The sequence below is a fragment of the Canis lupus genome, chromosome 8 (assembly GCF_003254725.2).
Source record: "Canis lupus dingo isolate Sandy chromosome 8, ASM325472v2, whole genome shotgun sequence".
NCBI classification, from domain to species: domain Eukaryota; kingdom Metazoa; phylum Chordata; class Mammalia; order Carnivora; family Canidae; genus Canis; species Canis lupus.
Window position 1 is genome coordinate 48,860,357 of NC_064250.1, and position 27,370 is coordinate 48,887,726.

General features: G+C 38.3%; 1 protein-coding gene across 40 annotated transcripts in view; it reads left to right on the forward strand.

Annotated features, from left to right (window-relative positions):
* TTLL5 (tubulin tyrosine ligase like 5) overlaps positions 1 to 27,370 on the forward strand; it is a 269,877-nt gene that overhangs the window by 85,175 nt on the left and 157,332 nt on the right. For 33 of the 40 annotated variants that reach the window (XR_007412723.1, XR_003135328.3, XR_003135327.3 and 30 more), the window contains 9 exons: positions 2,065 to 2,103; positions 9,364 to 9,521; positions 10,479 to 10,785; positions 16,017 to 16,137; positions 18,869 to 19,015; positions 20,076 to 20,179; positions 22,792 to 22,919; positions 25,602 to 25,685; positions 26,252 to 26,653. Coding sequence is in view for 30 of the 40 variants with exons in the window: in XM_025443972.3 (XP_025299757.1) it covers positions 2,065 to 2,103; positions 9,364 to 9,521; positions 10,479 to 10,785; positions 16,017 to 16,137; positions 18,869 to 19,015; positions 20,076 to 20,179; positions 22,792 to 22,919; positions 25,602 to 25,685; positions 26,252 to 26,653 (1,490 nt within the window). In the remaining 10 variants the exon portion in view is untranslated. The remainder of the gene's footprint in view (positions 1 to 2,064; positions 2,104 to 9,363; positions 9,522 to 10,478; positions 10,786 to 16,016; positions 16,138 to 18,868; positions 19,016 to 20,075; positions 20,180 to 22,791; positions 22,920 to 25,601; positions 25,686 to 26,251; positions 26,654 to 27,370) is intronic. The other 7 variants (XM_025443967.3, XM_025443973.3, XM_025443970.3 and 4 more) reach the window with 2 other exon arrangements.

A 27,370-nucleotide genomic window follows, 5' to 3' on the forward strand; every position in this document is an offset into this window, starting at 1 on the left:
TACATGTATATGAAGGAAATGCTAAATTTCATTTGGAAGATTATTTTTTTTTCCATCCACATTGGTATACTCCCTGAATTCTTTCTTCAGGCCCCAGGAACAACTGATTATAAAGCGTTCTAAAAACATGAATTTCCATGTTTAGTAAAGAAAGACCCTTATGATTTACTCTTGTTTACCTTTCAGCCTAATCTCTACTTTTCCACATCAACCCATGGCCAACTTCTCTGTGTCAGCTTGGTCTTTCATGCCTCCTCCTTCTTGCATACTTGCCATCCCAAGGAATAGCCTTCAGTCCATCCCTAAATTCTACTGGCTCTGTCCTTCATCCTCTTACCCAGCCCTTCTGATCCCTTAGACTGATTCAGATTCCTGCATTGTATACTAATTGCTTATTTACGTACAAGCCTGTCTACTATACAAGTTGGCTTTTGAGAGTAGTATTTTGTTATGTTCATCCTTGTCTTTGTCAGTATCTAGAATGTACCAGATGGTAGGCATACACACACACAAACATGCACTGAAAAAATGAAATTGTATTTGTTGCAAGCCCTAACATCTTCTATTAAGTTTGTTCTCTTCAATCTGTATTGTTTTTCCTCTCAAAAATCCTGTTGTATTATTGCCAGAATTAGTTTTAAACTAATTTCCTAATTGGTTTTTTTTTTTTTTTTTTTTTTTGAGGTTAATTTTGTCTGCCTTTCTTGCCCTCTCCCACTCATCCCCCAACCTGCCACCCTGCCTGGCAAATAGTATCTTACCTACTATCTTACAGTATGATGGTAATTTTAACCCTGGCTACGTATTAGTAACACTTGGAGATTTTATAAACCCTTTTTATGCCCTGGCCCCATCCCCAGGCTGAAGCATATTGGTACTTCTTAAAAACTGCCTGTGATTGTAATGTGAAACCATGATTGCATATTACTGGAACAAACTATTATCTGATGCAAAAGGTAAAAATCATCTTGAGACTTTCTGATGGTAAGGTGACAATATTAGGACATTGGCATGAGTAGAAGACACGGGAAACACAAAGCATTTTGTTGAAGACCTACTCTTTGCTTGATTTTCTGTAAATAGAAAATCTTGATATTGATGGCATCTATCTCTTTTTATAACATTTTTGAAATTTTTAAATGACAAATTTTAAATGATAAAGTTTTAAAATGGAGAACAGATTAAAGGGATCCAGGGGTTAGGTGAGAGGTGTGTGGTTATAAAAGAATGACACAAAGGATCCTTATGGTCGTGGAATTATTCAGTATCTTGTCTGTGTTGATATATACTTGAATCTACACAATAATAAAAGTGTACTAAGCTAAATATACACATTCACAAATGAATACAAGTAAAACTGAGGAAATGAAATAAAGAGTGTGTGTGTTAAATGAAAGGAAATTGAATGAGGAAAAAATTTCAAAAGAAAAACAAAAGCTATTTTAAACATAAATGGCATTCACTTCCTGTGGTGAGAACCCAACTCTACTCTAGTTCAGACACTATGGAGAACATCTCTTTTTTTTTTTTTTTAAGGGATTTTTTTTAACTGTGAAAAATCTATTTCTCCTGAGCATCCTTTTTGAACCCCATGAGAACTGAGATTGATTTCCTTTAGTGAAAGTGTAAAGAAGAGCACTGGAGTCTGAGACCTAGCCCTGGGGTTCACATTTGAGCTCACTGAGCTCCTGCCTTGAGCATGTCACAAAAGGATCTTATCCTATTGTTTGTTTGTTTTTTTTTTAATAAATGGGCCTAATCATAACCTCCTTCGCATGGTGGTTGTAAAGAATAAGTATGATTTGATTTGTGACTAATAGACAATGCAAGTAGTTTTTATGCTTCTTTTCTGGAATTCATCTGTCGTTTCCCCTTTGTTTTTTTATTGCTCTTCCCACATGCTTTGGGGATTCTGTTCTTTTCTCAGTACATCTCTCTGATTCTCCCCAAAGCTGCCTTCCCTGGCATAGTTCCATGTTATCAGGAGTGTGTGTGTGCACGTATGAACTCAGGACAGAATATCTGAGCAGTCCTCTAACCCAGTTGTCCTTTCTACTTCTGTAGGGGAAACCCAAGAAGAAGCTTATTGACAGGAAGAACACGGTAACTGATTTTTACAAGTTGAGAAATTCTTTCCATGTGCACAGTGTGTGACCATGCAGAGGCTAAGCATGATATTTTGTGTAACCATTTTTTGGTTTGGCTCAGCTTGAATAGTAACATAAAAGTTTCTATTGAAACACTATTCCAGGGCAACTTTTTACAAACTAAAATTGGGATTTACTTTTTTATAACTATAGGTATATCATTTCAACTGATACTAATAGTGTTCTTATTTGGCTATGTAAGAGACACTAGAGTATAAATGAGATTTTAAAACTACTGTCATGTTAGAGTCAAATGAGTACAGATGAGATTTTAAAAGTTCTGTCATGTTAAAGTCAAAGAGTGGTTATGGTTGGCCTTGATATCCCTAGGGCATTTAACTCTGTGCCTTAGGGGACTGAGCAGAACTGCTTCCAGTTTGTCACAGAACTGAAAGTATGCAGAATACCTGTCACTCTTCATTCTGGTGGAGAGAAAGATCTTAGAGGAAGGGCTGGGGTGACCTTGCTCAATTGAAGACTACAACCCCAACAAAAATTCTTAAACCACCCCTGGTTTGAAACCTTAAATATATCCCCCTTTATCCTGTGCCTCTTTAGAAAACAAAATGGCAACAGTAAGAAAGAGACATCCTATATCAGGCTTTTAGTTTTACATTTAAGGATTAACAAAGATAAACCTAGTTTCTGATCAAAACCCCTTGAAGCATAAATCTAATTTTTCTTTAAAGAAAGAAAACGTGATTGCCATTTAATTACGGGAAAACTGGGGGAAGTCCAGTTTGTAACTTGCTTCCAAATGAAAGTCACAGTTATTTATAAGTTTCCTCCAATTTTTAGTCTAAGAATATGCTTCCTAGAGTATATCACTATTAACTTGACAATTAGAAAAAAAATGAAACAAAAGAAAAAACTTAAATGATAAGAATATTTAAATGTCAGTGAGTTCTGGCCTTCATTTTTGGCACTCATTTTATATAACCATCAAGAAATTTTTGGTGGCATAAAGGTATAAGCAAATGAAAGTTAGCATATGACAGACCGTGCGCTATTGGCATGAAATACATCCTAATACACTGAAAAAGATTACAATCATAAACAATATGGTCTTTGACCACAGTAGAATTAGAAAGCAGTTATAGAAAAATCTCCCAGTATTTGGAAATTCATACATTTCAAAGTAATCCATGGATCAAGGAAGGAATCATGAGGGAAATTGGAAAGTATTTTAACTGAATAATAATAAAAATGTAACATTAAAATGTGTGGGATGCAGCTAAAGGAGTGTTTGGGGAGAAATTTATAGCTTTTGAAATGCTTATGTTAGAAAACAAGACTAAATCACTGATCTAATGTTCCATTTTATGAAACTAGATAAAGAAGAGTAACCCAATATAAATAGAAGAAAGGAAATAGTAAAGGGGAGGAATCAATTAAATAAGAGACAAACAATAAAGAAAGCCAATAAAATCTAAAATTGTCCCCTGATAAGATAGCAGAATTGATAAACTCTTACATAGACTGAACTAGTAAAAAAACAGAACACTAGTGACCAATATCAGATAGGAAAGAGGGAAATAATTTATAGATCCTACAGACATAAAAAGGACGTTCAAGGAATATATTTTTTTAAAGAGATTTTATTTATTTATTCATGAGAGACACACACAGAGAGAGGCAGAGACACAGGCAGAGGGAGAAGCAGGCTCCATCCATGCAGGGGGCCCAACGTGGGACTCCATCCTGGATCTCTAGGATTAGGCCCTGGGCTGAAGGCGGCACTAGACCACTGAGCCACCCGGGCTGCCCGCAATATTATGAACAACCTTATCCCAGTACTTTGACAACCCAGATGAAATGTCTGAGTTCCTTGGGAGGGAACGCTTAGCAAAACAGACACAAACTGAAATGAAAATTGTGAATAACCCTATATCCAGAATATTGGATTTGTAATCAAAAACCTTTCCACAAAGAAAATCCCAGGCCTAGTAGTTTCCCTGGTGAATGCTTTTCAAGCTTCTGAGGAAGAGCAGGACTAATCTTACATGAACTCTTTCAAAAATGTAGGAAGGGACACTTACCCATTCATTTTATGATGTCAGCATTGACTATGACATCCAAACCTGACAAAGACATTTTTAAAAAAGAAGAAAATTATTATCTTCATGAACACAGACACAATTTCTTCAAAGAGCATTAGCACATTAATCCACCAGTGTAAAGAAAAAGGGAAATACATATGACTAAGGGAGGTTTTTCTTAGTAGTACAAAGTTGGTTTAGCATTTGAAAATTAGTCAATATAATTAACCATATATAAAGGAGAAAAACAGATGATCATTTCATTATATGCAAAAAAAAAAAAAAGCATCTGATGAAAATCAACACATTTATGAGAAAAAGCAAATCAGGAACAGAAGAGAATTTCTTCATCTGTAAAGGACTTCTATGAAAAATCTGTTGCTAATATCCTACTTAATGGCAAAAATAATCCTTCTATTATTAGTAATATGGCAAGATGTCCACGTTTGCCATTTGCATTCACTTTATAGTAGAGATCGTCTCAAGCGGTACAATAAAGCAAGGGGTTGAGAGGAGGGGAGAAAAGGCATATAGATTGGAAAGGAAGAAAACAAATGTCTTTAGTCTTAGATGACATGATCTGGTTAATAGGAAATCCTAAAGCCTCTACAGAATAGTTACAAGAACACATAAGTGCATTTAGCAAGGATACAAGGTCAATAGACTAAAATCTATGGTATTTTAATATACTAGCAGTAAATAATTTACAAATGAAATTTAAAATTTTGTTTATGGTAGCATTTAAAAATATGAAATTCTCAGGGACAAATAAATACTACAAACTATGTTCATTACCTATACAGTAAAAGTTTACTAATTAATATTACTGAAAGAAATGAAGCCCCAAGTAAGTGGGGAGATATGTGCATGGATTAGAAAATTTAATATTGCAAAAAACTGTCCATTCACTCCAAGTTGATCTAAAGATCTGGTGCAATCCCAATCATTATTCTAGTAGATTTGTTGGTAGAAATTGACTGTATTTTTTTCACCACCAGCGGAAACTGATGTAAAAAAATTTTTTTTTAACGTGGAAATACAAAGGACTTAGAATATCTAAAGTAATCTTGAAAAAGACAGGGTACCTGACTTAAAGAAATACTTTAATACTATAATAAGCAAAACTGTGGCAGGTTGGTCAGTGGAATAGAATAGAGGCCAGAAATACGTCTATATTTATATGGTCATTTGACTTTAATCAAAGAGCCCAAAGTCCATTGGGGAAAGGAAACTTTTTTTTTTGGGGGGGGGGAGATGATTATACTTAAGCTATTGCAAATGTTTATTGTTCTTTTTGATTTTTTGTTTTTGTTTTTAGAGAGAGCAGGGGCAGGGGAGGGGTGAAGGAGGGGCAGAGGGAGAGAGAGAATATTAAGCAGGCTCCAAGCCCAGCATGGAGCCCAACACTGAGCTGAATCTCACGACCCTGAGATCATGACCTGAGCTGAAATCAAGAGTCAGAGGCTCAATCAGTTGAGCCATCAAGGCGCCCTGAAAGGAAACTCTTTTTAACAAATAGGGCTGGAACTGAATATTGTGCTTTTAAAAATGAACCTCAACCTCTATCTCTCAGAAAAATTAGAGATGATTCATAGTCATAAACATAAAAGCTTAAAAGCTATTATTATAAAACTTCTTGAGGAAAATCTAGGAAAATATCTCTGTGACTTTAGGCTTGACAAAAGTTTTTAGACATGACACAGAAAGCAATACCCAAAAAGGAAAAAATAATAAGCTAGATTTCCTCAAAATTAAAAACTTTTGCCTATCATCACATACTGTTAGGAAAGGGACTAAGCAAGCCATGGACTAAGTCAAGATATTCATCAAAGGACTGGTATCTAGGAAATATAATGAACTCCTACAACTGAATAATTAGAAGACAATTGATCAACCCTTTTACAAATAGGTGAAATATTTGAACAGATACTACCAAGAGATGGTGTGTGAGTAGCCAATATACTGTTGAAAATGTACTTAACAACACTAGTTATCAGAGAATTGCAAATTAAAATCATGAAATACCCTCTCTAAATAAACATCCAGCAGAATAGCTAAAATTATATCATCGTGCTGTACTCTTTAAATACCGTATCATTTTATTTGTAAGTTACAGCTCAGTAAAGCTGGGGAAAAAAACAGAAATGACCAATAGCATCAGATGGTGAGGGTATGGAGCTAATGGAACTCTGATAAGTTGTCATTGGCAACATAAACTTGTACAAGTACTTTAGAAGGAGTGTGCCAGTTTGTTAGCCTCAAAAGCTCCATGCTGATATCTCTACCCAGAAGGAATGAAAAACATAACCACAAAACGACTTGTACAAAAATGTTCAAAGCAGCCTTAATCATAATATTCCAAAACCGGAAACAACCTGGCGGGCGGGGGTGGGGGGGTCCAATAACCGGAAAGTAGGTGAACTGTGGATTATTCACAGAGTGGGCTAATCCTCAGCAATAAAAAGGCATACATATGGGTACATACAACATGGATGAATCTCAAAAACATGCAGAATGAAAGGAGACTTAGAACAGTTCATGCTGTATAATTCCATTTTTATGAAGTTCTAGAACAGACCAATATGTGATGAAAAAATTAAGACAGTAGTCCTCTTTAGGAATGTGAAGGAGGAATTGACTGGGAAGGGGCATAAGAACTTTCTGAGGAGGTAGTAACTTTAGAGTTCAGATTATATAGTTCTAGGTGTTTGTCAAAACTCATCAGTGGGGGCAGCCTGGGTGGCTCAGCGGTTTAGCGCCGCCTTCAGTCCAGAGCCTGATCCTGAAGACCCGGAATTGAGTCCCACATCAGGCTCCCTGCATGGAGCCTGTTTCTCCCTCTGCCTGTGTCTCTGCCTCTCTCTCTCTCTCTCTCTCTCTCTCTCTCTCTCTCATAAATAAAATCTTTAAAACAAAACCTCATCAATGGGCACTTAATATTTGTGTATTATTGTATGTAGTGTTTAGCTCACCAAAAATCAAACCAAACCAAACAAAAACAAAAAACCCAAACACCAAAAGCCCTATAAAACAAATACTCAATTCTAGGGATTCAACAATATGCATGTTAAAGCATTTAGGGACAAAGTGTACTGACATCTGGTGTAACTTTGAAATGCTTTAAAAATTAGATGGATTTATGGATGCATAGAAGAAGGAATGGGTGGATATATGTGCTGAAAAAATATAGCAATATATTCATTGTAGAAACTAGGCTATGGGTACATGGATGTCTGCTATACAATTTTGAGAACTTTTCTGTTTAAATATTTTGATAATAAAATGAGGTAGATATCACTAAAAGGTATTGCAACTTATAGGAAATTTTATTCAAAAATATTTATGGTTTGTCAGCTGTGTGGTGACCACTGGATCAGCATCTCTCTGATCCAGTGGTCGACAAGACAAGCATGGTCCTTACCTTCATAGAACCATAATTCTGTTTATCAGATTCATACTTTCTCCATCATTCCCTACCTATATCCCTTGTACTACTAGAATTTATTGCTCTATTCAGGGTTTCTCAGAAGTTCACAATTATTAGAGGAAGTTTCTCCAAAGTCCACAATCATTAGAGGAAGACAACCCATGAGAGACTCCTAACTCTGGGAAATAAACAAAGGACTGTGGAAGAGGAGGTGGTTAGGGTTATGGGGTAACTGGGTAATAGGCATTAAGGAGGGCACATGATGAGATGAGCACTGGGTGTTATATGCTGGCAAATTGAATATAAATAAAATATAAAAAATTTAAAAGTTCACAATTGTTATTTTAAGATGTTAGATTTGTTTCTTTTTTATTTAATTGGTTAAAAAAATATTTTCACAACTGTGTGTGTGGGGTGCAGTGTTCAGTTGTTGGGACTATGGTAAGCTGGGTTTGAACTATTTTTAAAGTTTATTAATTTGCTTCTGGTTCCTGCTCCCATGTGTCAGGACCATTCCTATTCTTGGCCCAATTTCCTGCTCTAGAGAGAGTTTCTAGAAGATTTACTGTCCAGTTTATCTACTCAGAAATCCCTAAAACTCCTACAAAGATCAAAAGACAGCCTTTCCATTATTGTCAGAGATTGAAAACTCCTAGTGAAATGAGGATGATTCCTTCACCTCAAAGGAATATGCTTTGAGTTCTAGGGAGTTTACTTCTCTGAGAGAATTCAGAGCCAAGCAGTTAGATCTTGAGTTCTTGAGTATATAGAGTCAGCTGCCTGCTTTCAGATACTGACATGGATACTTCTTTTCTGACCCAGTAGCCAAGATCCCTCTCTTTCTTTGCTGACCTAGTTACTTACCTCTGCCTGTGTGATACTTTGCCTGGTGTTTATTTGGATTGGACCTGATACCAGTCACTTCCTAACTTAGGATTTATCGTACTTTGACTGATGCCTAATGTAGCTGTGCCATCCCCTTCCCATCCCATTTCCCATTCACAACCTGATTGAACTTGGCTTTGTCCAACATCTGCTACCCTCCCTTGTCTGTGCCTCTCTCACTCCTGACCTGTATTCAACATCTGGAGAGGCCCTGCCAACTCCCCTCACCTCCTCCTGTAACTAAGTAGATTCTAAGAGATGAGTTCCTGTTATTGGAACTCTTGAGATGTGGGGTGTCTCAGGGCCTGGGTAACTTTACTAAGACATTTCCCTAGTAAGTCTTAGCTCTGTGCTACCACATTCATAGGTATCAGCCATTCTTCCCCTCGTCTCAACCTCTGCTAAATCTGTATTTATTCAGTAGTGTATACATTAGAAGAATATTTGGGTAAGTCTGAATAAATTATAATGAATAACAAAACAAACACCTCTAGCCACCACCCAGCTTAAGAATTAAAGTGTTGCCAGTGTCTCTCAGTCCTCCCTAAGTATAAGGCATTGGGTAGCACTTTATGGGCTCTGCAGTGAATAGTCAGCCAGTCTGACTGAATATGTAAAAACACTTAAGCACTGTCTTCAGATATATTTTTGTTCAGAATATTTAACAAATTCAGACAGGCCATACTGCAGTTTTAATGTAGATTCCAGTTTTCCTATTTATTTTTCTAAACCTTTTAGAATTCTCTAGAAGTACCATACCCAGCCTGTCGTTGTTCAGACTTCTGTCAGGCTTAGCCTTGGAATAAAGGAGATAACTTTCTGAAAGCTGTGCCTACCATATATACATATATTTTTTTTCCCATAGACTAGCGGCTGATGGAGCACCAGAATTGAAGGTAGAGAGTATGAATTCAAAGGCCAAACTGCATGCTGCCCTGTATGAGAGGAAGCTCCTGTCTTTGGAGGTGCGAAAACGTCGACGACGGAGTGGCAGATTGAGGGCAATGAGGCCAAAATACCCAGGTACCTGCTGGTGAGCTTACACCAAACTGCACTGTTCAGGTCTTGCCAGTTTAATTAGCTTCTTAATTAATGCTTAAGGAATCAGAACCTTCCTGATCACATACACTTAATTTTTTGTGTAGTCTTTTTCTCAGAAACTGAATTTCAAAAAGATTGTAAGTTTTTAAACCTTCCATTCTGTAATATTTGTACTGAAGGATAACTGAAGCACACACATTTTGGCTTTTGCTCTTACTTCAGCATCATTTAACTATCTGATACCCTAGAAATACTGGACATTTAAAGATACTTAAATGTAAAGAAATACGTTAGCTTAAGTTTAATGAAATCCTGACCATTATTGTTCAGCTTTTTCCATGATTAGGTATTAAATCTAGTTCATCCCTTGAGATTGCTGAATGGTATAAATATTTTAAACATGAACAGACAAAGAGGAATTTCTTTCTCTCCCAGATTCTCCCATCTTCTAGGTCTATTTGTCACTGACTGACTTCCTTTTTCTCCCCCTCCTTTCCTCCTTTGTTGAGCACCTGTATCAGGCGCATTAGTCACTAGGGTTTCATCGGTGAATAAAAAAGATATGGTCCTTGTCCTCACAGACCTTCCAAACCAGTGAAAGAGAAAGATAATGAATAAACGTAGGAAAGAAAGATATTCCCCTGCTCTTTTTACTTCCATAAAAGGTGCCCTTCTGAAAGCCTCTAACACGCTGTAGAGATTATCCAGATGTTTGCCTGAAGTTGTGAGAGAGCCATTGATATTATGATGAGAAACATGAACTCTGATGAAGATAGGTTTTTAGAATACATTGGAGAGTGACGTGTATGCTACTCATTTTGTGTCTCTTTTGTGGTCTGACTTAGAAATGGGTTTTTACTAAAAAGATAAAAGGAAGGTGTTGGGAGAGAGGAAAATTTAATCCTTTTTTCAGCAACATTAGTGATTCTTCGCATTTAGTGATCACTCAACCAGCTGAAATGAATGTTAAAACTGAGACAGAGAGTGAAGAGGAGGAAGAAGTTGCCTTGGACAATGAAGATGAAGAACAGGAGGCTTCCCAGGAGGAATCTGCAGGGTCCCTTGGAGAAAATCAAGCCAAATACACCCCCTCATTGACAGTTATGATAGAAAATTCACCCAAAGAAAATGCCATGAAAGTTTCTGAATGGAATAATAAAGGTGAATCATGCTGCAAAATTGACACTCAGGAGCCAGAGCCTAAATTTAACCTGATGCAGATTCTGCAAGATAATGGCAATCTTAGGTATGTACCTTTTGGTAATTATAACAGTAAAACTGATAACTTGTATTTTATATCCGGTAGTTTGCTGGTGGCTTTGCAGCCATTTTCGTTTTCTTACAGCAGTTTTGGGAAGGAAATGACTGTGATTTTATTATTATTACTACTGTCAAGGAAACTGAGCCTTAGAGACGTTGTTTGTTCAAGGTATAGAGCTGTGATCCAAACCCACGTCTCACTGGCCCAACAAATATTTGTTGGGTTTGAGTGTCACTCGTTAAAAGCGCAGAGTTCAAGTGGCTCACAGTTTAGTGTAGGGATACTTACCCAGCAGAGGCCCCCACATGGACAAAGTGCTCTAAGGGCACAGAGAAAGGAGTGACTGGTCTTGCCTGGGAAGGCTAGAGGGATATTAGGGAGGTGGCAATATTTGAACCAGGCTTTGGCCAGTGAACAAGATATCAGGAAGACTGTGAGGTGACAGGTACCAGTAGAGGAAATAAAGGCAGAGAGATGTGATAGTCCAGTCAATCAGCCCCTCAGCAGAGGTTTATTGAGTACCTGCACTGTGCAGGAATTGTGCTAGGCTATATAGTGTTACAGCAGAGACCAAGATAGACTCATGGAACCTAGAGTCTTGTGGAGAAGACTGATGGTAAACAAAGAAACAAGGTCATTTCAGGCAGTAAGAAGTGCTGTGAAGAGAGTAGAACAAGGTATAGTGTTAGAGTGTGATTGGGCAGATGGTTTCTTTAGATTGTGGTGTTCAGGCATAAAGAGATAACCTCTGAGGTGAGTCCTCAATGATAAGAAGGAGGTAAATCATGGAATATTAGGGGACAGAATGTTCCAGACAGAAAAGCAAGTCTAGAGGCCCTGAAATTGGAATGAGCTCAGCAAGTTTGAGAAACACAGACTAGGGTCATGGAGTTACACGAAGAGAAGCATGCAGTATGAGATAAGACAAAAAAAAAAAACAAAAAAACGAATGTCATTTGCTCTAAGAGGAGCTGAGACTATATTTTCTAGATAGATAATGGTTAGATCTGGATTTAGAAAGTAAAAGCTGGGTGCATTGTGGGACGGTGATTGGTCAGGAACTAAAGGCAGGAAGGTGAGTTAAGGGTTGTCACAGCATTCCCAAACCAGGAAGACAAAGGCTTAACCTGAGCCATGGCTATAGGAATGGATAGAATGGAATGGATTGAATGAAATTTACAAGTGAAAATTGGCAGGGCTTGGTCTATGTAGATGGAAGAACTCCAGAGAGGCTGGGTTTTCCAAAACCTAGCAACTTGGTGATGCCGTCAGTCAATATAAGGAGCATAGGAGTTGGTCTCAGGATAGAAATACGTTTCTTTGGGACACATTGAGGCAGAAGGGTTCTGGGATGAAGTTGTTCAGTGGATAAGTGAAGATAGAGCTTTGAAGGTCAGAGTTAAACAGAATTGGATAGTTGATAATTAAGAACTTCAGAGTGGAGGAACTTGTCCAATTCACTGTAATCTGGCAAGTGCAGACAGGAGAAAAGGAGAATTGAGCCCTGGGGAAAACCAGGGTTTAATAGAAAAGAGATAGGAACTAGTAGTTAGAGAGGGGTTAGGAGGGAGTGTGGTAGAAGCTCCAGAATGAGAGTTCCAAGCTGTAGAGTGCTGCAGACAGCCTGCGAGAGCTTGAAGAGTGAAAAGAGACTCCTGCATTTCTGACCCAGGGCCAACTTGTGAGCTGTGAAACATTGTGAATGGAGGAAAAAAGAAAGTAAGCGCAAGCTAACTTTTTCAGAGGATTTGGCAGTGAAAAGGAGGTGAGAATGCATCAGTGAGAGTAAGCTAAGAGAAAAGGTTTTTTTGTTTTTTTTGCTGCGTTTGTGTTTGTATTTTTATTTTTTTATTTGTTTATTTTTTAAGATTTTATTTATTTATTCATGAGAGACACACAGAGAGATAGAGGCAGAGACACAGGTAGAGGGAGAAGCAGGCTTCATACAGAGAGCCTGACAGAGGACTCGATCCCTGGTTTCCAGGATCACACCCTGGGCTGAAGGCAGCGCTAAACCGCTGTGCCACACGGGCTGCCCGCTTTGTTTTGTTTTTTTTAAAGATGGGGATTCTGGAGCTTATTTATAGACCAGGGGAAGGGTTTGATGGAAAGAGGATTGGGGCACCTGGGTGGCTCAGTTAAGCGTCTGACTCGGTTTTGGCTCAGTTTATGATCTCAGGGTTGTGAGATCAAGCCCAGCATCAGGCTCTGAGCTCAGGGCAGTCTGCTTGAGATTCTCTCTCTCCCTCCCCCTCCCCCTGCTCATACTCTCTAAATACATACATACATAAAATTGTAACAAAAAGAAAAAAGGAAAGAGGATTAGAGATGCAGAAATGGATATATTGATGGGAAAGGCTCTAAAGGAAGGAAGGCCCTAAAGGGGGCATCTCCCATAAGTCAGAAAGAAAGCACTATGGGACGAATGCAATAGTTAGACATTAAAAGGGAAGGAAGGTTATTAGGTACTTATTCATTTTGGCCTTTATTTTCTAAGTTAGAGGTAGTTCTTATATTGCAAGGGTGATGGGTGACATTGGGGATTTGGTGGAGTGGGGAGATCGGGTTAAGGTTTGGAACAGTGTCGTGGAGAGCACACTGAAGTGTCAGAAGACCTGGACCCTCACATTTCAGTGCTTATGAGGTGACTGCATGATGGTCATGGGCTGGCCAGAGAGCTTCTCCACGCCTCAATGTCTTTTTCGTTCAGGCCAAGGTATGGGGTTAGACACATGTTTTTCAAACTGTGTTTTCTGGAGGGGAAAAAAGATTCCACTGAATTGAAATAGAACATTTGAAAACCACTGGCCTATATTCTAAGGCCCTTTCCAGCAATAACATTCTACTTAGCTGTTGTAGAAATAAATTATTTCTTCATAAATCTCATGAATCTGACTTTCAGTGAGTAAACTGTTGTAGTTGCCTGGTCTGTTAATGCAAATGAGTGGTTTTCAGACTCTTTCCCTGGAGCTTCCCATCATTCTGTGGGACATCTCCATGGCTACAGAGGGGTCTCAGGGAGGTCATGGCAAGGATTCGAGACTCTCGGCCCTAGCCTTGAGTTGTGTATTTTTTATACTGAGGATCCATAAAAACTTTTATTTTTTAAAAATAGGTTTCTTTGGTATAAATCATTCTAGCTTTCATTCTTTCATCTTTTTTTGTTTGTTGCAAATGACTAGCCGACCAGTGTGTCCAGTCTCAGAATTAACAGCCCTGGGGGCCTTTCAATAAGGGTTATAGAAATGGAGAATTCAGGACTTGTTCGTTTGATTGATGGCAATGATTTGCAACAAAATAATGATTGAAATCTCATCTTTGAAGTGATAATTCCCTATCCAAAAGACCTTCATGTTTTAGCATTGGAGGAACAATTAATAAAATCAGATATTCTGCTACTTTGGAGATGTCTGAAACATGTGATTTTTTTTTTTTTAAGATTTTATTTATGTATGAGAAACACACACAGAGAGAGAGGCAGAGACATAGACAGAGGGAGAAGCAGGCTCCCCACAGGGAACCTGATGTAGGACTCGATCCCAGGACTCCAGGGATCACACCCTGAGCCAAAGGCAGACGCTCAACCGCTCAGCCACCCAGGCGTCCCTGAAATGTGCCATTTCTATCTCATTCCATAGCAAGTGAATTTTTGAACCAAAATTAGGAATCTTTTTCATTTATTTTGTCTTGAAAAGAATTTGTTGTGGAGGTAAGGCTTACCTCTTACAAGAATGGTTGAGGGGAAAGTAGCATATGGTCTCCAGGTGAACAAGAACATAAGTGTTGTCCTTGTTGAGAAACATTTGAAAGTAAATATTTGTTTTTTCAGAATTATATTGTGTTCCCATAAACTGTCCCCATTAGTAAAAAAGATGTAGCTTGAATTAATATTTTATGCTCTGAAGATCTTCTGTATTAAACTCTCCAGAGCAAATCTACTTCCCTGACTCCCCTCCCATTCAAACCCTCTGTCATATACATTGAAGTTAGACCTAGACCTTAGGATGTCCAGTTTACTCCGAACAAGTCCTTTATCCAACTTCGGAGGAACAGTGAGTAGAAAGCCTTCGGTGATTGCATGTGTGAGGATTGTAAACAAAGTTTGTGTTGGGCCCTAATCTTCGCTGATGTAATTTTGGCTAGAGTGTCAGAAGGCCGATCAGCTGAAGTAATCAAAGTCTCTCCTGAAGGAAAACAGATCTGCTACAATTAGCAGCTGAAGTGAAAATCATCAGTGTGTCTCTGGTATTTCTGTCTTCTAAACCATAGCTTGAACAGATTTCCTTATTTCCAACCCAGACCACCAAGCAGAAAGCCACTGGATTTTTTTTAGTGGTGTCGCTGAGGTGCCTTTTACTATATGTAAAGATTTCTTTTTCTCACTGAACATCTGGGCTCGTCCTAGCCTGTAAATTCATCTATGCCAAACTCTGTTGGACCTCACTCATTTGTTCTGGGCTCTAGCCATTCCTGTCTTGTAGTTGAGAAAAGTGTGACCTTAAAATTTGGTCTCAAAACTTCCTTTGTAGGATTTATCTATTTCCTGCATTGGAGGCCTTTGCACACGAGAAATACCAGTTGCCATAGCAAAAGCATACTTTTGCACCAACTGATAAGTATATAAGAGCCTCCAAGGCAGAAAAATCTTTCTACATTAATGCAAATGTTATTGTGAAGATTCAGTACTTTTCCTTTCCATTTCCTCCAAGAAAGTTGTTAAAAAGTTCAGAGATAAGGTATAAGAGTAGGAAACTTGATTTCCTATTCTCGTTTGATTTTTTCTTCTCCCATGTTCATAATGAGAAAGTAAATAGGATTCTTTAATAGAAAAAAAAACTCCTTTACTCTGTAGAGGAAATCTTTAATAACTGCATGATGGGCTTCATTTTTTTAAATTTATTTTTATTTTTTTTTATTGGTGTTCAATTTGCCAACATATAGAATAACACCCAGTGCTCATCCCATCAGGTGCCCCCCTGAGTGCCCGTCACCCAGTCCTCCCCACCCCCCGCCCACCTCCCCTTCCACCACCCCTAGTTCGTTTCCCAGAGTTAGGAGTCTCTCATATTCTGTCTCCCTCTCTGACATTTGATGGGCTTCATTTTTTTAGCTCTCCTAATAGGAGGATCCTCACAGTCCATTTTTAGTGAGGCAGGTATACATTGGTTGGTCTACCATTCTGTCTCATAATGGTATGTTGTTTTGGATTTCCATAGCAAAGTGCAGGCCCGTATAGCATTCTCTGCCTATCTCCAGCATGTTCAAATTCGCCTGATGAAAGACAGTGGAGGTCAAACGTTCAGTGCCAGTTGGGCTGCCAAAGAGGATGAACAGATGGTGAGGCTCTTCTTATTGGAATTTTTTTACTTTCCCTGTTTCTTCTCTTCCTCCTCCTCCTCCTCCTCTTTTTCTTCTTCTTCACCTCTTCCCCTTCCTCCCCTTCCTGCTCCCCCTCCTCCTCCTCTTCCTCCTCCTCCTCCTTCTTCTTTTTCTTCTTTTTCAACTAGGGTAAAGAGCAATATATTCTTCTTGCAAAAGGGTTGTTCCACACTATAGTTTATAGATTTCTCTTACTTTAATATGAAGTAAATCTTTGATCTGGGGCCACATTCATCATATTGTGTGTTGAGGGCATCAGTTGATTTCATTCTGAAAATGGAAATTGATTGCTTATTAGATATCAGGCCTTGTGCAAAGCCCTCAGAAAGAACAACAGTTTCGGGCCCTTTCTCAAACAACTTCATGTTGTATTAACTCTTTGATGTGGGCACTGTCCTCCCCATTTCATAAATGAGACAACAAAGACTCAGAGCTGGGATGTAATTTGCCTTTTGTCCCACAGCTTGTGTGTGGTAAGATTAGAACTTGAACTCACAGGTGACAGTTGTACATTATTTGCTCTTCCATTGTTTCCAGGCATCACTAGATATTTGTTTTCTATCCTGAGTGGGTCACATTAACGCTGTGAAAGTCTGTACTTTATCATAGGCCCTCCAAGAATGTCCCATCCTCCATTTTAACATTTCTCTACTGGTTGAAATCTTACAAGGTTCTTATTAGATGACTGGAAATAAACTATGTGATAATTTTTGCTGTGTATCAGTCATTTCAACATGCTTGGGATTTAGTATTATAGCAAGGTTTTTCTTTGTGAATTGAAATGACAGGGAACTTCCTGCTCTTTGCTGAGGTCAAGGCTTAGAGAAGAAACCACAGCCCTTCTATAGCCTTTTGACCATAGAGATCTGTCACCGGCAAGAAGACCTTTCTGAGAAAGCTGCATCCTTTGTCTCACACGGTGATGACCCTACCACAATTTTCAGTTCTCCACATACGAGAGACATCACTATGCCAGGCTGATTATAAAAACATGATGGAAATCCCAGAAAACAACTTGTGAATTTAAAGTAGCCAATACAACCCAGAGATAAAACCTTGTGTGTTGTGAATAATCCTTCAACCATCAGTGGAAAATGTTAGCTCTGCTCTTTCCAAGTGGAAAATTGAAACTGCCTTTTTTTGAGAGTCAGTTTGTCTGCTCCACTGTGAAAAAATAATGTTTTAATGTAACAGCTAAAACCACCCCGATAGCAAAGGCAGCAGAGGAGAACCGTGAAATCCATCCTCTGGTTCTGAGGCTACTCCTTCGTGCTGGAGTAAATTGGCACCAAGGGACAATGAACCAAAATCAAATTAAAGGAATAAAAGAAGAGCTCAGAATAGAATATCTGCTTCAAGTGCTGACTTAGAATTCACACAGGATTTCGGGGTTGATTTTGTTTTTGCTTTTTACAAGAATACTTAGGATCATCACCACAAAATGTAATACCAGTTCTGTGCATTCCTGTTTGGAAGTATATCTAGAGAGCAAGCCCTAAGCCGTTCCCTGACGATTGTGGTGGTGGTCTTATTGGTGAGGAAGGTAGGGATAGAATGATTTTCTCTGCTACATGGTAGGGTTAGAGATTGTTTATCATATGACTCAACAGGACGTGCAACAATAGAAAGTCCTCAAATCTGTCATCTTAGGGCAATTTTATCATGTTGAGGGCAGATGAGGAGGGATGGAACAATTATCCTTAAGGCCCTTGGTCTCACAGAATCTGTCTTTGAAGCATTTGTGATACTCTGATCTAATTGGTATTTGTTCAGATTTTAAAATCCTTTGCCCCACGCCAAGTGAGCCATACTCTGTCCCCCTTAATGACTTCCCAGTGTGCCTCCTCACCAGCCTCCTACCCCTTGGGGATGGAAAAACAAGTCACCACCTCTCACGCATAGAGTATTGGTTCCTTCTTTTTCTTTAACACTAAACTTTTTAAATTAGCGGTTTCTATTCTTTATTACATGCTCTTCTTAGCCTCTTCCTTCTATTTCCTTTGCTCTACTGAAAGTGTTTTCTTGAACTTATCTCACAAGGACCAGATCTAGGGTCTTGTCTTAGCCCTGGTCCTCTTCAGCTCTGGTCTCTTGGAAGCTTTAGACATAGGGCCTTTAACCCCCGTAGCTTCCATGACATTCATTTTCTCCTCGTTTTTTTGGGTAAATTTCTGGTATATCCACCCTGGGCTTTTTGTTTTTCTGATTCTTTCTCCTCTTTCCTATCTCTAAGTATGGATATTTCTGTATTCTTTCTCTTCCTTCTTACCTTTGATGATTTCATCTGTTTCCATAGTTTTAATTTCCACTGTCTCTCCTTGACAGCTAAGTGCTTCCTTAGGGAAAATAGCTTTCTCTGATCACCCTATTAGAAGTGATGTCTGCCCTTTGAATTATAGTACCATTTGCATGTGAGTTGTGTTACTTTTACAGATACTTCATTAATACATAATTATTTGCGTACATATTTATTTTGATTTTCTGATCGCTAGCTTATTGAAGGAAGAGAATAAGTTTCTTTTGTTTTATCTCTCTGTATCTTTCTTATACCTAATGTTTTTGTTCTGGGTCTTATTTGTTGAGATGTATAGTGTACCTGTTCTCATATCTCTGTTGGGTAAACCCTTCATAGCTTGTCTTCTGTTACTTAGCACAATCCCTGCTTTTTTTCCTTGATGACTCTTAATAGGAGCTAGTGGTTCGCTTCCTTAAACGAGCATCCAGTAACCTCCAGCACTCACTGAGGATGGTATTACCCAGTCGACGATTGGCACTTCTGGAACGCAGAAGAATCTTGGCCCACCAACTCGGTGATTTTATTATTGTGTACAACAAGGTAGGTGGTTTATCTTTTTACTCTTGTGTTTTAGATTGTCATACACTATTAGAAGTGAGCTAGAAGCCTATGTCTAGCTGAGTGGAGAGGACTGTTACAGGGAACTGGACCTCACCCCTTGACCTAGCTGGTTTGAAAAGCTACCTAATACTTCTGAAAGTCCAGTGGTCATAGTTACCACTTTATCTAAAAGCATATTACCTTTGAGTGGTGGTGTATCTGAGATGAATCCTGGACTATGTGAATTTGCATTGTCATTATTATGCCTATAGTCAGTGGTGAGTTGACTATTTGAGAGCAAATTAACTGTGGATTTAATGGAATGACATAATCTTCTTTCCTGAGAGAATTATACTTTGTATTCGAGAACATTTTAGACAGTGACATCATTTTACAACTAAGATCAGGGAATATACTACTTAGTAGAATATTTTGCAAAACATCTGATACCCAAACGGTCTTAGAATACTTTGGAAATGTCAATATCTGGGAGAAAAAAGTACAGTCAATTTGCAGAAGGGAAAACTGAGGCCTGGACATTTAAATGGCATTTGTAAAGATGTATGGAATGATTAGTTGAATATCAATACATCAAATAGATGCAATTTACTCTTGATCTGTTGGAGGATTTTGGTATGTCTTATATAAATGAAGAATTTACTCAGTTTGGTTACTGGTATAGGAGTACCTTCCAAGATCTATATTTTCTCTCCCTAATTGTAACCACATACAGTATCTCTGTTGTCATACTGTTAAGGCTGCAAATGTGAGCACAGATGTTAGTAAGCTACTATAAAAAGTTCTTTTTGAATGGGCTATGTGGGCAGAAAGTGAAAACATTATAAAAATTTATATTTATTCTGCAACTTTTATTTGGAAATTCCAAAATGTTTTATGAAATAATGGCAGAGAATAATATATCAAATTCATAGGTGGCAACAGTATGTGGAGGAACTATAAAGACAAAACCCAATGGTAATGAAACCAGATGATGAAGTGTACATTTATCAGGAGTTAGTTTTGTCTTACTATTTTACTGTGTGGGTTGGGAACTGGGTAGGAAACAGAACAGATGGCTGAAAAGAAATTGAAGAAGAAACTTGAAGAAGAGGAAGAAGATGGGGTGAATACAGAAAACTTTCAGGAGTTCATCAGACAAGCAAGGTAGAAGATATTCTTGATTAATAAAAACTATCTTATTCTATATTTCATACTGCCCCATTCAGTTCTTAATATTTCTTTGCTTCTAATGTATGGCTATGAGTAAAATCACTTTCAGAATGAGAAAAAGGGTTTCGTAGGTTTGGCTTCTCCATATCTCAGCCAATTATGTTGTTGTTGTCATGGTTTCAGTTATCAAAACACTGCTGCTGGGTATCTGGGCTGTATTTCTAGACAGCCTTCAAAGTACACACCACTTAAAGTGCTGAGAGAGCCCTTTGGAAAGTTGAAGTTAAGAGGCTTCTAGTGTTTACTGGGTCTGAATTTATCCCTGACCTACTGATGCAGTGGTGATGACCAAATTTTGCCTACATTGAGTGGGTTGAGGAATTGGCAGTTTCTCAGCACTGTGAGGGTTACGCCTAATTTATATAAAATAGAACAAGTCCTTCATGTGTAGAGTTAGCCTTTAAGGATTGAAAATCTCAGCATTCAGCTCTATCTTAATATAAATCAGTCAAGCCATTTTGCCCATTTACAATATGTTTCCAAAGGAAGAGGTAACAAAGGCATTTCATTTAAAATTTTGTGAGACTCATACTGGAGGGCCTTTTTCTAAAACAGAGTCATGCAAAAGTACTCAAAAAAAAGGATAAAGCATCTGTATAACCCCACGAATTAGTCTTCAACCATCAATGTCACTGTATAGGAGAATATCAATTCTCTGTTGGTTTATGAAGTTAAATCCAGATGGTAGGTATCAGTCACCCAGATAATATGATCTGTGTTTAAGACCTTGCACAGACCTAAGTATAGCCTCACTGTTGTGTGCTTAAAAACACACAGCAAACAAATACATCATTTTGTAGGAGTTTATAATAGTGTAATGTTATTTTGTTGACATTCTTGGGTCTTGAATTGTATGATTGATAATGCAGGTATAGAAATAAAGCAAGAAACAGTTTCTCATATCAACATTATAAAAATAGTAAAGAAAAACTAGAGTATGATCAGAAAATGACTCTACTTTAAAAGTTAAAAGATTAACATTCAGTTCCCCCTAGGGAATCTTCAAGATCCCTACAATATAAAAAAAAAAGTGAACTTTTTGAAAAGTGTGTATTCCCCTACCAGGCCTAGCTGGATGCTAAACATGAATTACATGTACTAAAACAAATGATACAGAGTTTGAGGTAAAATATGCTAGAATGTGTTTATTACTGTTGTACATTAAGTGTTGATTGTTGGAAATTTGAGCTAGCATCAGCTCGTTTATTATGTTTGGGGTGGTATATGGATACCTCTGTCGGCATCAGCTCGTTTATTATGTTTGGGGTGATACATGGATACCTCTGTCGAGGTTGGTAATCCAGACTGCAGGAGTCAGGCAAGGAAACACATGAAGTGGGCAAAGGATAAGAGAGGAGGCCTCAAGCAGTTTGTATTTTGACCAACCTTAACCTTTCCCTTTCTGTGGAGGGCCAAATAAAGCACACAGACAGGCAGAGGCATTCACTCATTTATAACGTCAGCTGCATATAAATCTTTAAGGTAATTGAGGTAATTACTTTGTGGCACTTGGCTACTCTGGAGACCATGGGATTTACTCTGCGATTCATAGAAGTGGTTTCCTAGGTTGTCATTGCAGTGTGTTTGGAAGATGGGATATAGGTTCTTTGTGATAATGTAGGAATATTTTGCCTATTTAAAGGCCACTTATTTGGAATACAGCGTGGCTCCAGGAAAAAAATGCAGAAGGCCACTGAGAAGCTAAGCTGCCACAGGTGTTAGAAAATCCATGAGTAATGTGTTTACTGGAAGAATCCTGTAGGTCCTCAGCAAATTTTTTATACTTTCCATTTTGTGGATGTTTCTAAAGTACATATAATTTCAATATCTGAAGTGACCATCTAATTTAGTCTCCTTCACTGTATAGATGGTTAGGGAAGTCTTCCATCGTTACACTGGTTGGTCTCCTTATTTCTAGCATAGGTAATTAAAATGACAAGTGGCTTCTTTAGTGAACATACTTCAGTTACCTGAAGGTGGGGTGAGCAAACCATGAAGGGCCAGATAATAAATATTTTAGACTGTAGGATACATGTGGTCTTCATAGCCTATTCTTCTCTAAAAAGATAAAAACCATTTTTAGTGGGGAACCATACAAAAACATATTGGTCATCAGCTCGTCAGGTTTCACCCTGTAAAGTTTGTAGTTTGTTGACCTCTGCTATAGAGCATGGGTGTCCAATAGAATTTTCTGTGTTGTAGCTAACTGAGTATGTGAAATGTGGCTAGTCTGAGAGGAATTTTTAAAGGTACTTAATTTTAATTCATTTAAACATAAATTGTCACATATGCCTTCTGGCTACTGTTATTAGACAGTGTATCTTGAAAATTCACTTTGGAATGAAGAAAGCCTTATCATGCTTCAGTTTTTTTAGACTACTTTGTTTGTATTCCTATTTAATGTTACATGTATTAATAGGGAGTTTTCAGCTTGTACTTTTCATTTTCCCCTTCTCCAACTGACTCTATTTCCAGAATAAAATCTGGTGGAAAGATTTTCCAGAACAGCTTTCCTGTTCTGACCATACTCTCTCTCCTTGTTTTAGTGAGGCTGAACTGGAGGAGGTGTTGACTTTTTATACCCAAAAAAACAAGTCTGCAAGTGTCTTCTTGGGGACTCACTCAAAAAGTTCTAAAAACAGCAACAATTATTCTGATAGTGGGGCAAAGGGTGGTAAGTATGCGGGTTTATTAATGAAAAATAAGAACAAGTGAAAAATATGAAACTTTGCAAAAGAGAGCAAAGAGTCATGTGCTATGTAAGCACTAACAGACTCATAGATGGTGAAATTTTGTAGCATGGGGGTTGAAGATGAAGCATTCCATTTTTGTCCTCAGAACAGAGGAGGGACGTGGTCTGATTTTTTTTTTTTTTTACACGAAAATTAACAGCAGAGAGCTTTTTAAGACAAGCTAACAATAGCTAACATTTAAGCGATTGCTCATATTACTATAATCTGCTGGACATGATCTATTTTTTTTTTTACTTTAAAAAACCCATCTGGAGTAGGTGCTATTATTCAACTTCTTACAGATGAGAAAACAGAAGCTGAAAGAGACCGAGTAACTTGCTCAAGTGTCCCCTTTACCGTGCAGCAGGACAGGAATTTGAACCTTTGTCTGCCTGATTCAAAGCTTATGCTCTTAATCTGTGCTCTTCTGCCTTTCCTAATGGTTATTTCCCATTCTTTTTAAATTTCTTGCTTCCTCTGTCTTAGCAGCATCAGTATTTGGGGCAGAAGAATGTTTTGTTGCATGGAACTATTCCATACCTGGCGGGGTATCTAATATCCTTAGTTCCACATCCTAAATGCCTATAAGCTTTCAGTCCCTGTGATAGCCCTGAAGTTCCCTAAGCATTTCTAAAAGAGCTCATTGCTGGGGAACTCCATGATTGGGGTTCCTAAGCTCTCTAGCTCATGTCATATGATCAAAAATAACAGTGATGTTCTGTTATAAACAAAGCTCTGTGCCTTAAAGTAAGATTCATTTAAGATCTAGATGTGAAGTATAAGACCTAGGAAATCTACACTAATTCTGTCAGTATGCTAAGCACAAAATTCAAAGATAGAGACATGTTCCCTGCTGTTAAGACTACCGTAGTCTAATATGAAAATAGCAAGGATAATTAGTCATTTAAAATGTGGAGTGAGTTTTCCCAGAAAAACTGTTAGTGTTTAAAAACTGTTTTAGTTCAGAGGCTAGTCTACAAAAGCCTATTTATACTGAGCTCACTGTATAAAATATAGAATGATATTTCTAGAAATCTCCCAGCCCTCTTCTTTGAGCTATCCTGGCATATCCAAGTTCTGAAGTTAATTTACTGATCTGTTCATTTGTTCCTTCTACACATTTTCCCCAAGCACCTACTGTGTGTCAGACATTATGATAGTTGCGAGGTATACACTGACTTAGGTATACAGGGCTGTCATGGTACCTTGACTTCATAAGGTTTATTGTCTAGTAGATAGAGTTGGGTGAGTAAAGTTAGGAAGAAGATTGGTGGAAGCTCTGAAAAGCTCCTATAACAGTGTTGAAGAAGGGATCCTGAAGAGGCTGAGGAATTCTTATGATGAGATTAGGGTAGAGAAAAGCAGGTTCTATAACCTAGGGAGGTGAGGGCCTCCATTGGCATTCAGATAGTAACTTCTCCCCTGGCAGTAGTGGGGAAGCCCTGACAGTATGTACTGACAGCATCTGTTTGTACACGTGGGTCCCTGGAAATTTTGGGGCTTATGTATTAAGGACAACCTCTACATAATAAGATCTATATGTATTTATACCTATCTAGAATAACTAGAAAGGCAGTAGGCAAGTCCCAATCAAGGGAACATTATAACATCTAATGGTATCTGGACTGATTTCAACATGAGCAAACATGTGTGATAGTATCACCATTGCTAGTGGTGGTGGACATAAACTGATTCTTATGTCCTTATTCTTTCATTCTGAAAGATGATAGATAAAATGGCCTTTTGTAAATTTTTCTATGAACTAGCTCTTGAAAAAGATTTTGGAGTATTTCCCCAAGTACATGATTAGCTCTGGCTGTCCTGTTTTCAAAATTCTCTGGTAGAAAAAAACTAGTTTATTAGAGTGGAAATTTATTAGAGTGATTTTTGTCATGAATATACTGGTCACTCTATCTCAAACTCACTCAGCTTGCTCAAGTAAAACCAAGAAGTTTACTTTAAGATACAGAGCTATTGTGGATGTCTGGGCTCCTCAAGCAGTCAAGCGTCTGACCCTTATTTCCACTTAGGTCTGGTCTCAGGGTTGTGAGATTGGGAGTTGTGCTGGGCTCTGCATTAGGTGTACAGCCTGCTTAAGATTCTCTTTCTCCCTTTCCCTCTGCCCCTTTTGACCCACTCCTCTCTGTCTCAGAAACAAACCCAGAACTATTGTAGTATCCAGGTATCAGGCCAACAAATATTGTGGCTGTTCTTTCTATCTCTTGGCACTGCTCCATATATATTAGGACTTCTTTGCTCCAGTGGGTACCACCAACCAGCCTGGTCTCTTAGTTTCCCCTAGTGTGAATTCTTGGTAGAGGCATCTGGTTGCCCTTAATTACTTTTTTTTTTTTTTTTTCCAGGCATGTCCTAGCTTGGACACGGATGGCATTTTTCTCTGGTTCAGTTAGCTGTAGTAGCTGGGGTCAGGAATAGTTGGGAATCTTTCGGTTGGTTGCCCACTCAACAGGGCTAGTGGGTGTGACCAGCCTTGGGAAAATATGATGGGGTATGCAGTGTTCCTGGGATTGATTATTAGGTGTGTTATATTTTAGAAACAGGATTAGACATAGAGCATTTGATTGGTAGGAGAGCCTAAGGTCCGTATTTATTTTCTGTTTCAGACCACCATGCAACGATGGAAGAAGTGAAAATAAAGCAACCCAAACAGCAGCAGGCAACAGAAATTCACTCTGATAAATTATCTCGTGAGTGACTTCAAGCATACATAGGTTTGCTGCTCTCTCATAAGTCCCTAAAAGGAGAAAAAAAGGTCATCAGATAGTAAATGATTCTAAAGCATAAGGCATTATCCCCAAGAAGTTCCTTTTCTTTGTTCTTTCTCTTCTAGAATTTCCTATTTACTGATAACCTATTTCCTTCTGAGAAATTTTTCATTTTCTTAATAGTTAGAAATTCTGAGTACTTCCCCCCCACCACCCCAGAAGGGTGAAAAGCAGAGAGAGAGGAGTTAGCTGTCACTACCAGAAACCCTGTCCTAATGCCCTAATGTGTAAAATGCCTGCTCTGGTTGATGGGGGTAGTCTCAACTCCAGCTTTTAGAACTAAAAATGAACTGTTTCTGTGCCAGGTGGTCTTGGTAGGTACAATTCGCTAAGTTCATGATGAACACTCGCTAAAGTCTCTGTCATGATTTCCGTTTCATGCTAACATTATTTTGATATTTAAAAATGTTTACTTCATGTTTTATAGAGATTATATGTCAGTTTTTCCTAAAATGATCTGTTTTGTTTGTTTGTTTTTGTTTTAATAGGATTTACCACTTCAGCAGAAAAAGAGGCTAAATTAGTCTATACAAATTCTTCCTCTGCTTCTTTCTCTGGTCCTGCTGCTACTCTTCTGCAGAAAATTCCCAATACCCATTTGTCATCTATTATTACAACCTCTGACCTCTCCCCAGGGCCTGGCCACCATTGTTCTTTATCTCAGATTTCTCCAGCAGTCCCCAGCGTGTCTCACCAGCCAACAGTTTTACTGAGCACAGTCCCTGACACTGCGTCTCCCTCCATACATCCTGGGACACAGAACGTACCAAGCCCTGCCGGCCTGCCACGCTGTCGATCAGGCAGTTACACCATTGGCCCCTTTTCCTCTTTCCAAAGTGCTGCACACATCTATAGCCAGAAACTGTCTCGTCCCTCTTCAGCAAAGGCAGGTGAGTGAGAAAATGAAAGGCAGCCTACAATGTTAGCTTCTCCTCAGCCCCAAGAAAAACAAGAATTGTTATTTTTCAGTGTATTTCAAGTCAAGTATGACCCGAATAAATAACCAAAGAATTCTTAAAATAAGGCATCTAACTTTAATGAAGCAGGTAGACACATATTATTAGAAGTTCTTTCCCCCGTTTTTTAAATAACAGTTTTATTGAAATACAATTCAGATACTGTAAAATTCACCACTTTAAAATGTGCAATTCGGTGGTTTTTAGTATACTCACATAATTGTGTAACCAACACCACTATCTCTTATTTTAGAACATTTTCTTTATCCCTAAAGAAACCCCATACCTATTTGTGATTACTGTCTGTTTCCTCCTGCCCCACCCCTGGCAACCACTGTCCTACCTTCTGTCTCTATAGATTTGCCTATTCTAGACATTTTCTGTGAGTGTGATTGTGGTGTGGTGTTTTGTGAATGACTTCTTTCAGTTAGCACAGGATTTTCAAAGTTTACTCATGTTGTAAGCATGTATCAGGACTTCAATCCTTTGTATGGCTGAATAGTATTCTGTTGGATGGATAGACCATACTTTGTTTATCCAATTATCAGTTGACGGACATTGGGTTGTTTTCACTTTGGGGCTATTGTGAATACTGCTGCTATTAATGTTTGTGTACAAATTTTCGGGTGGACCAAGTTCTCCTTTCTTCTG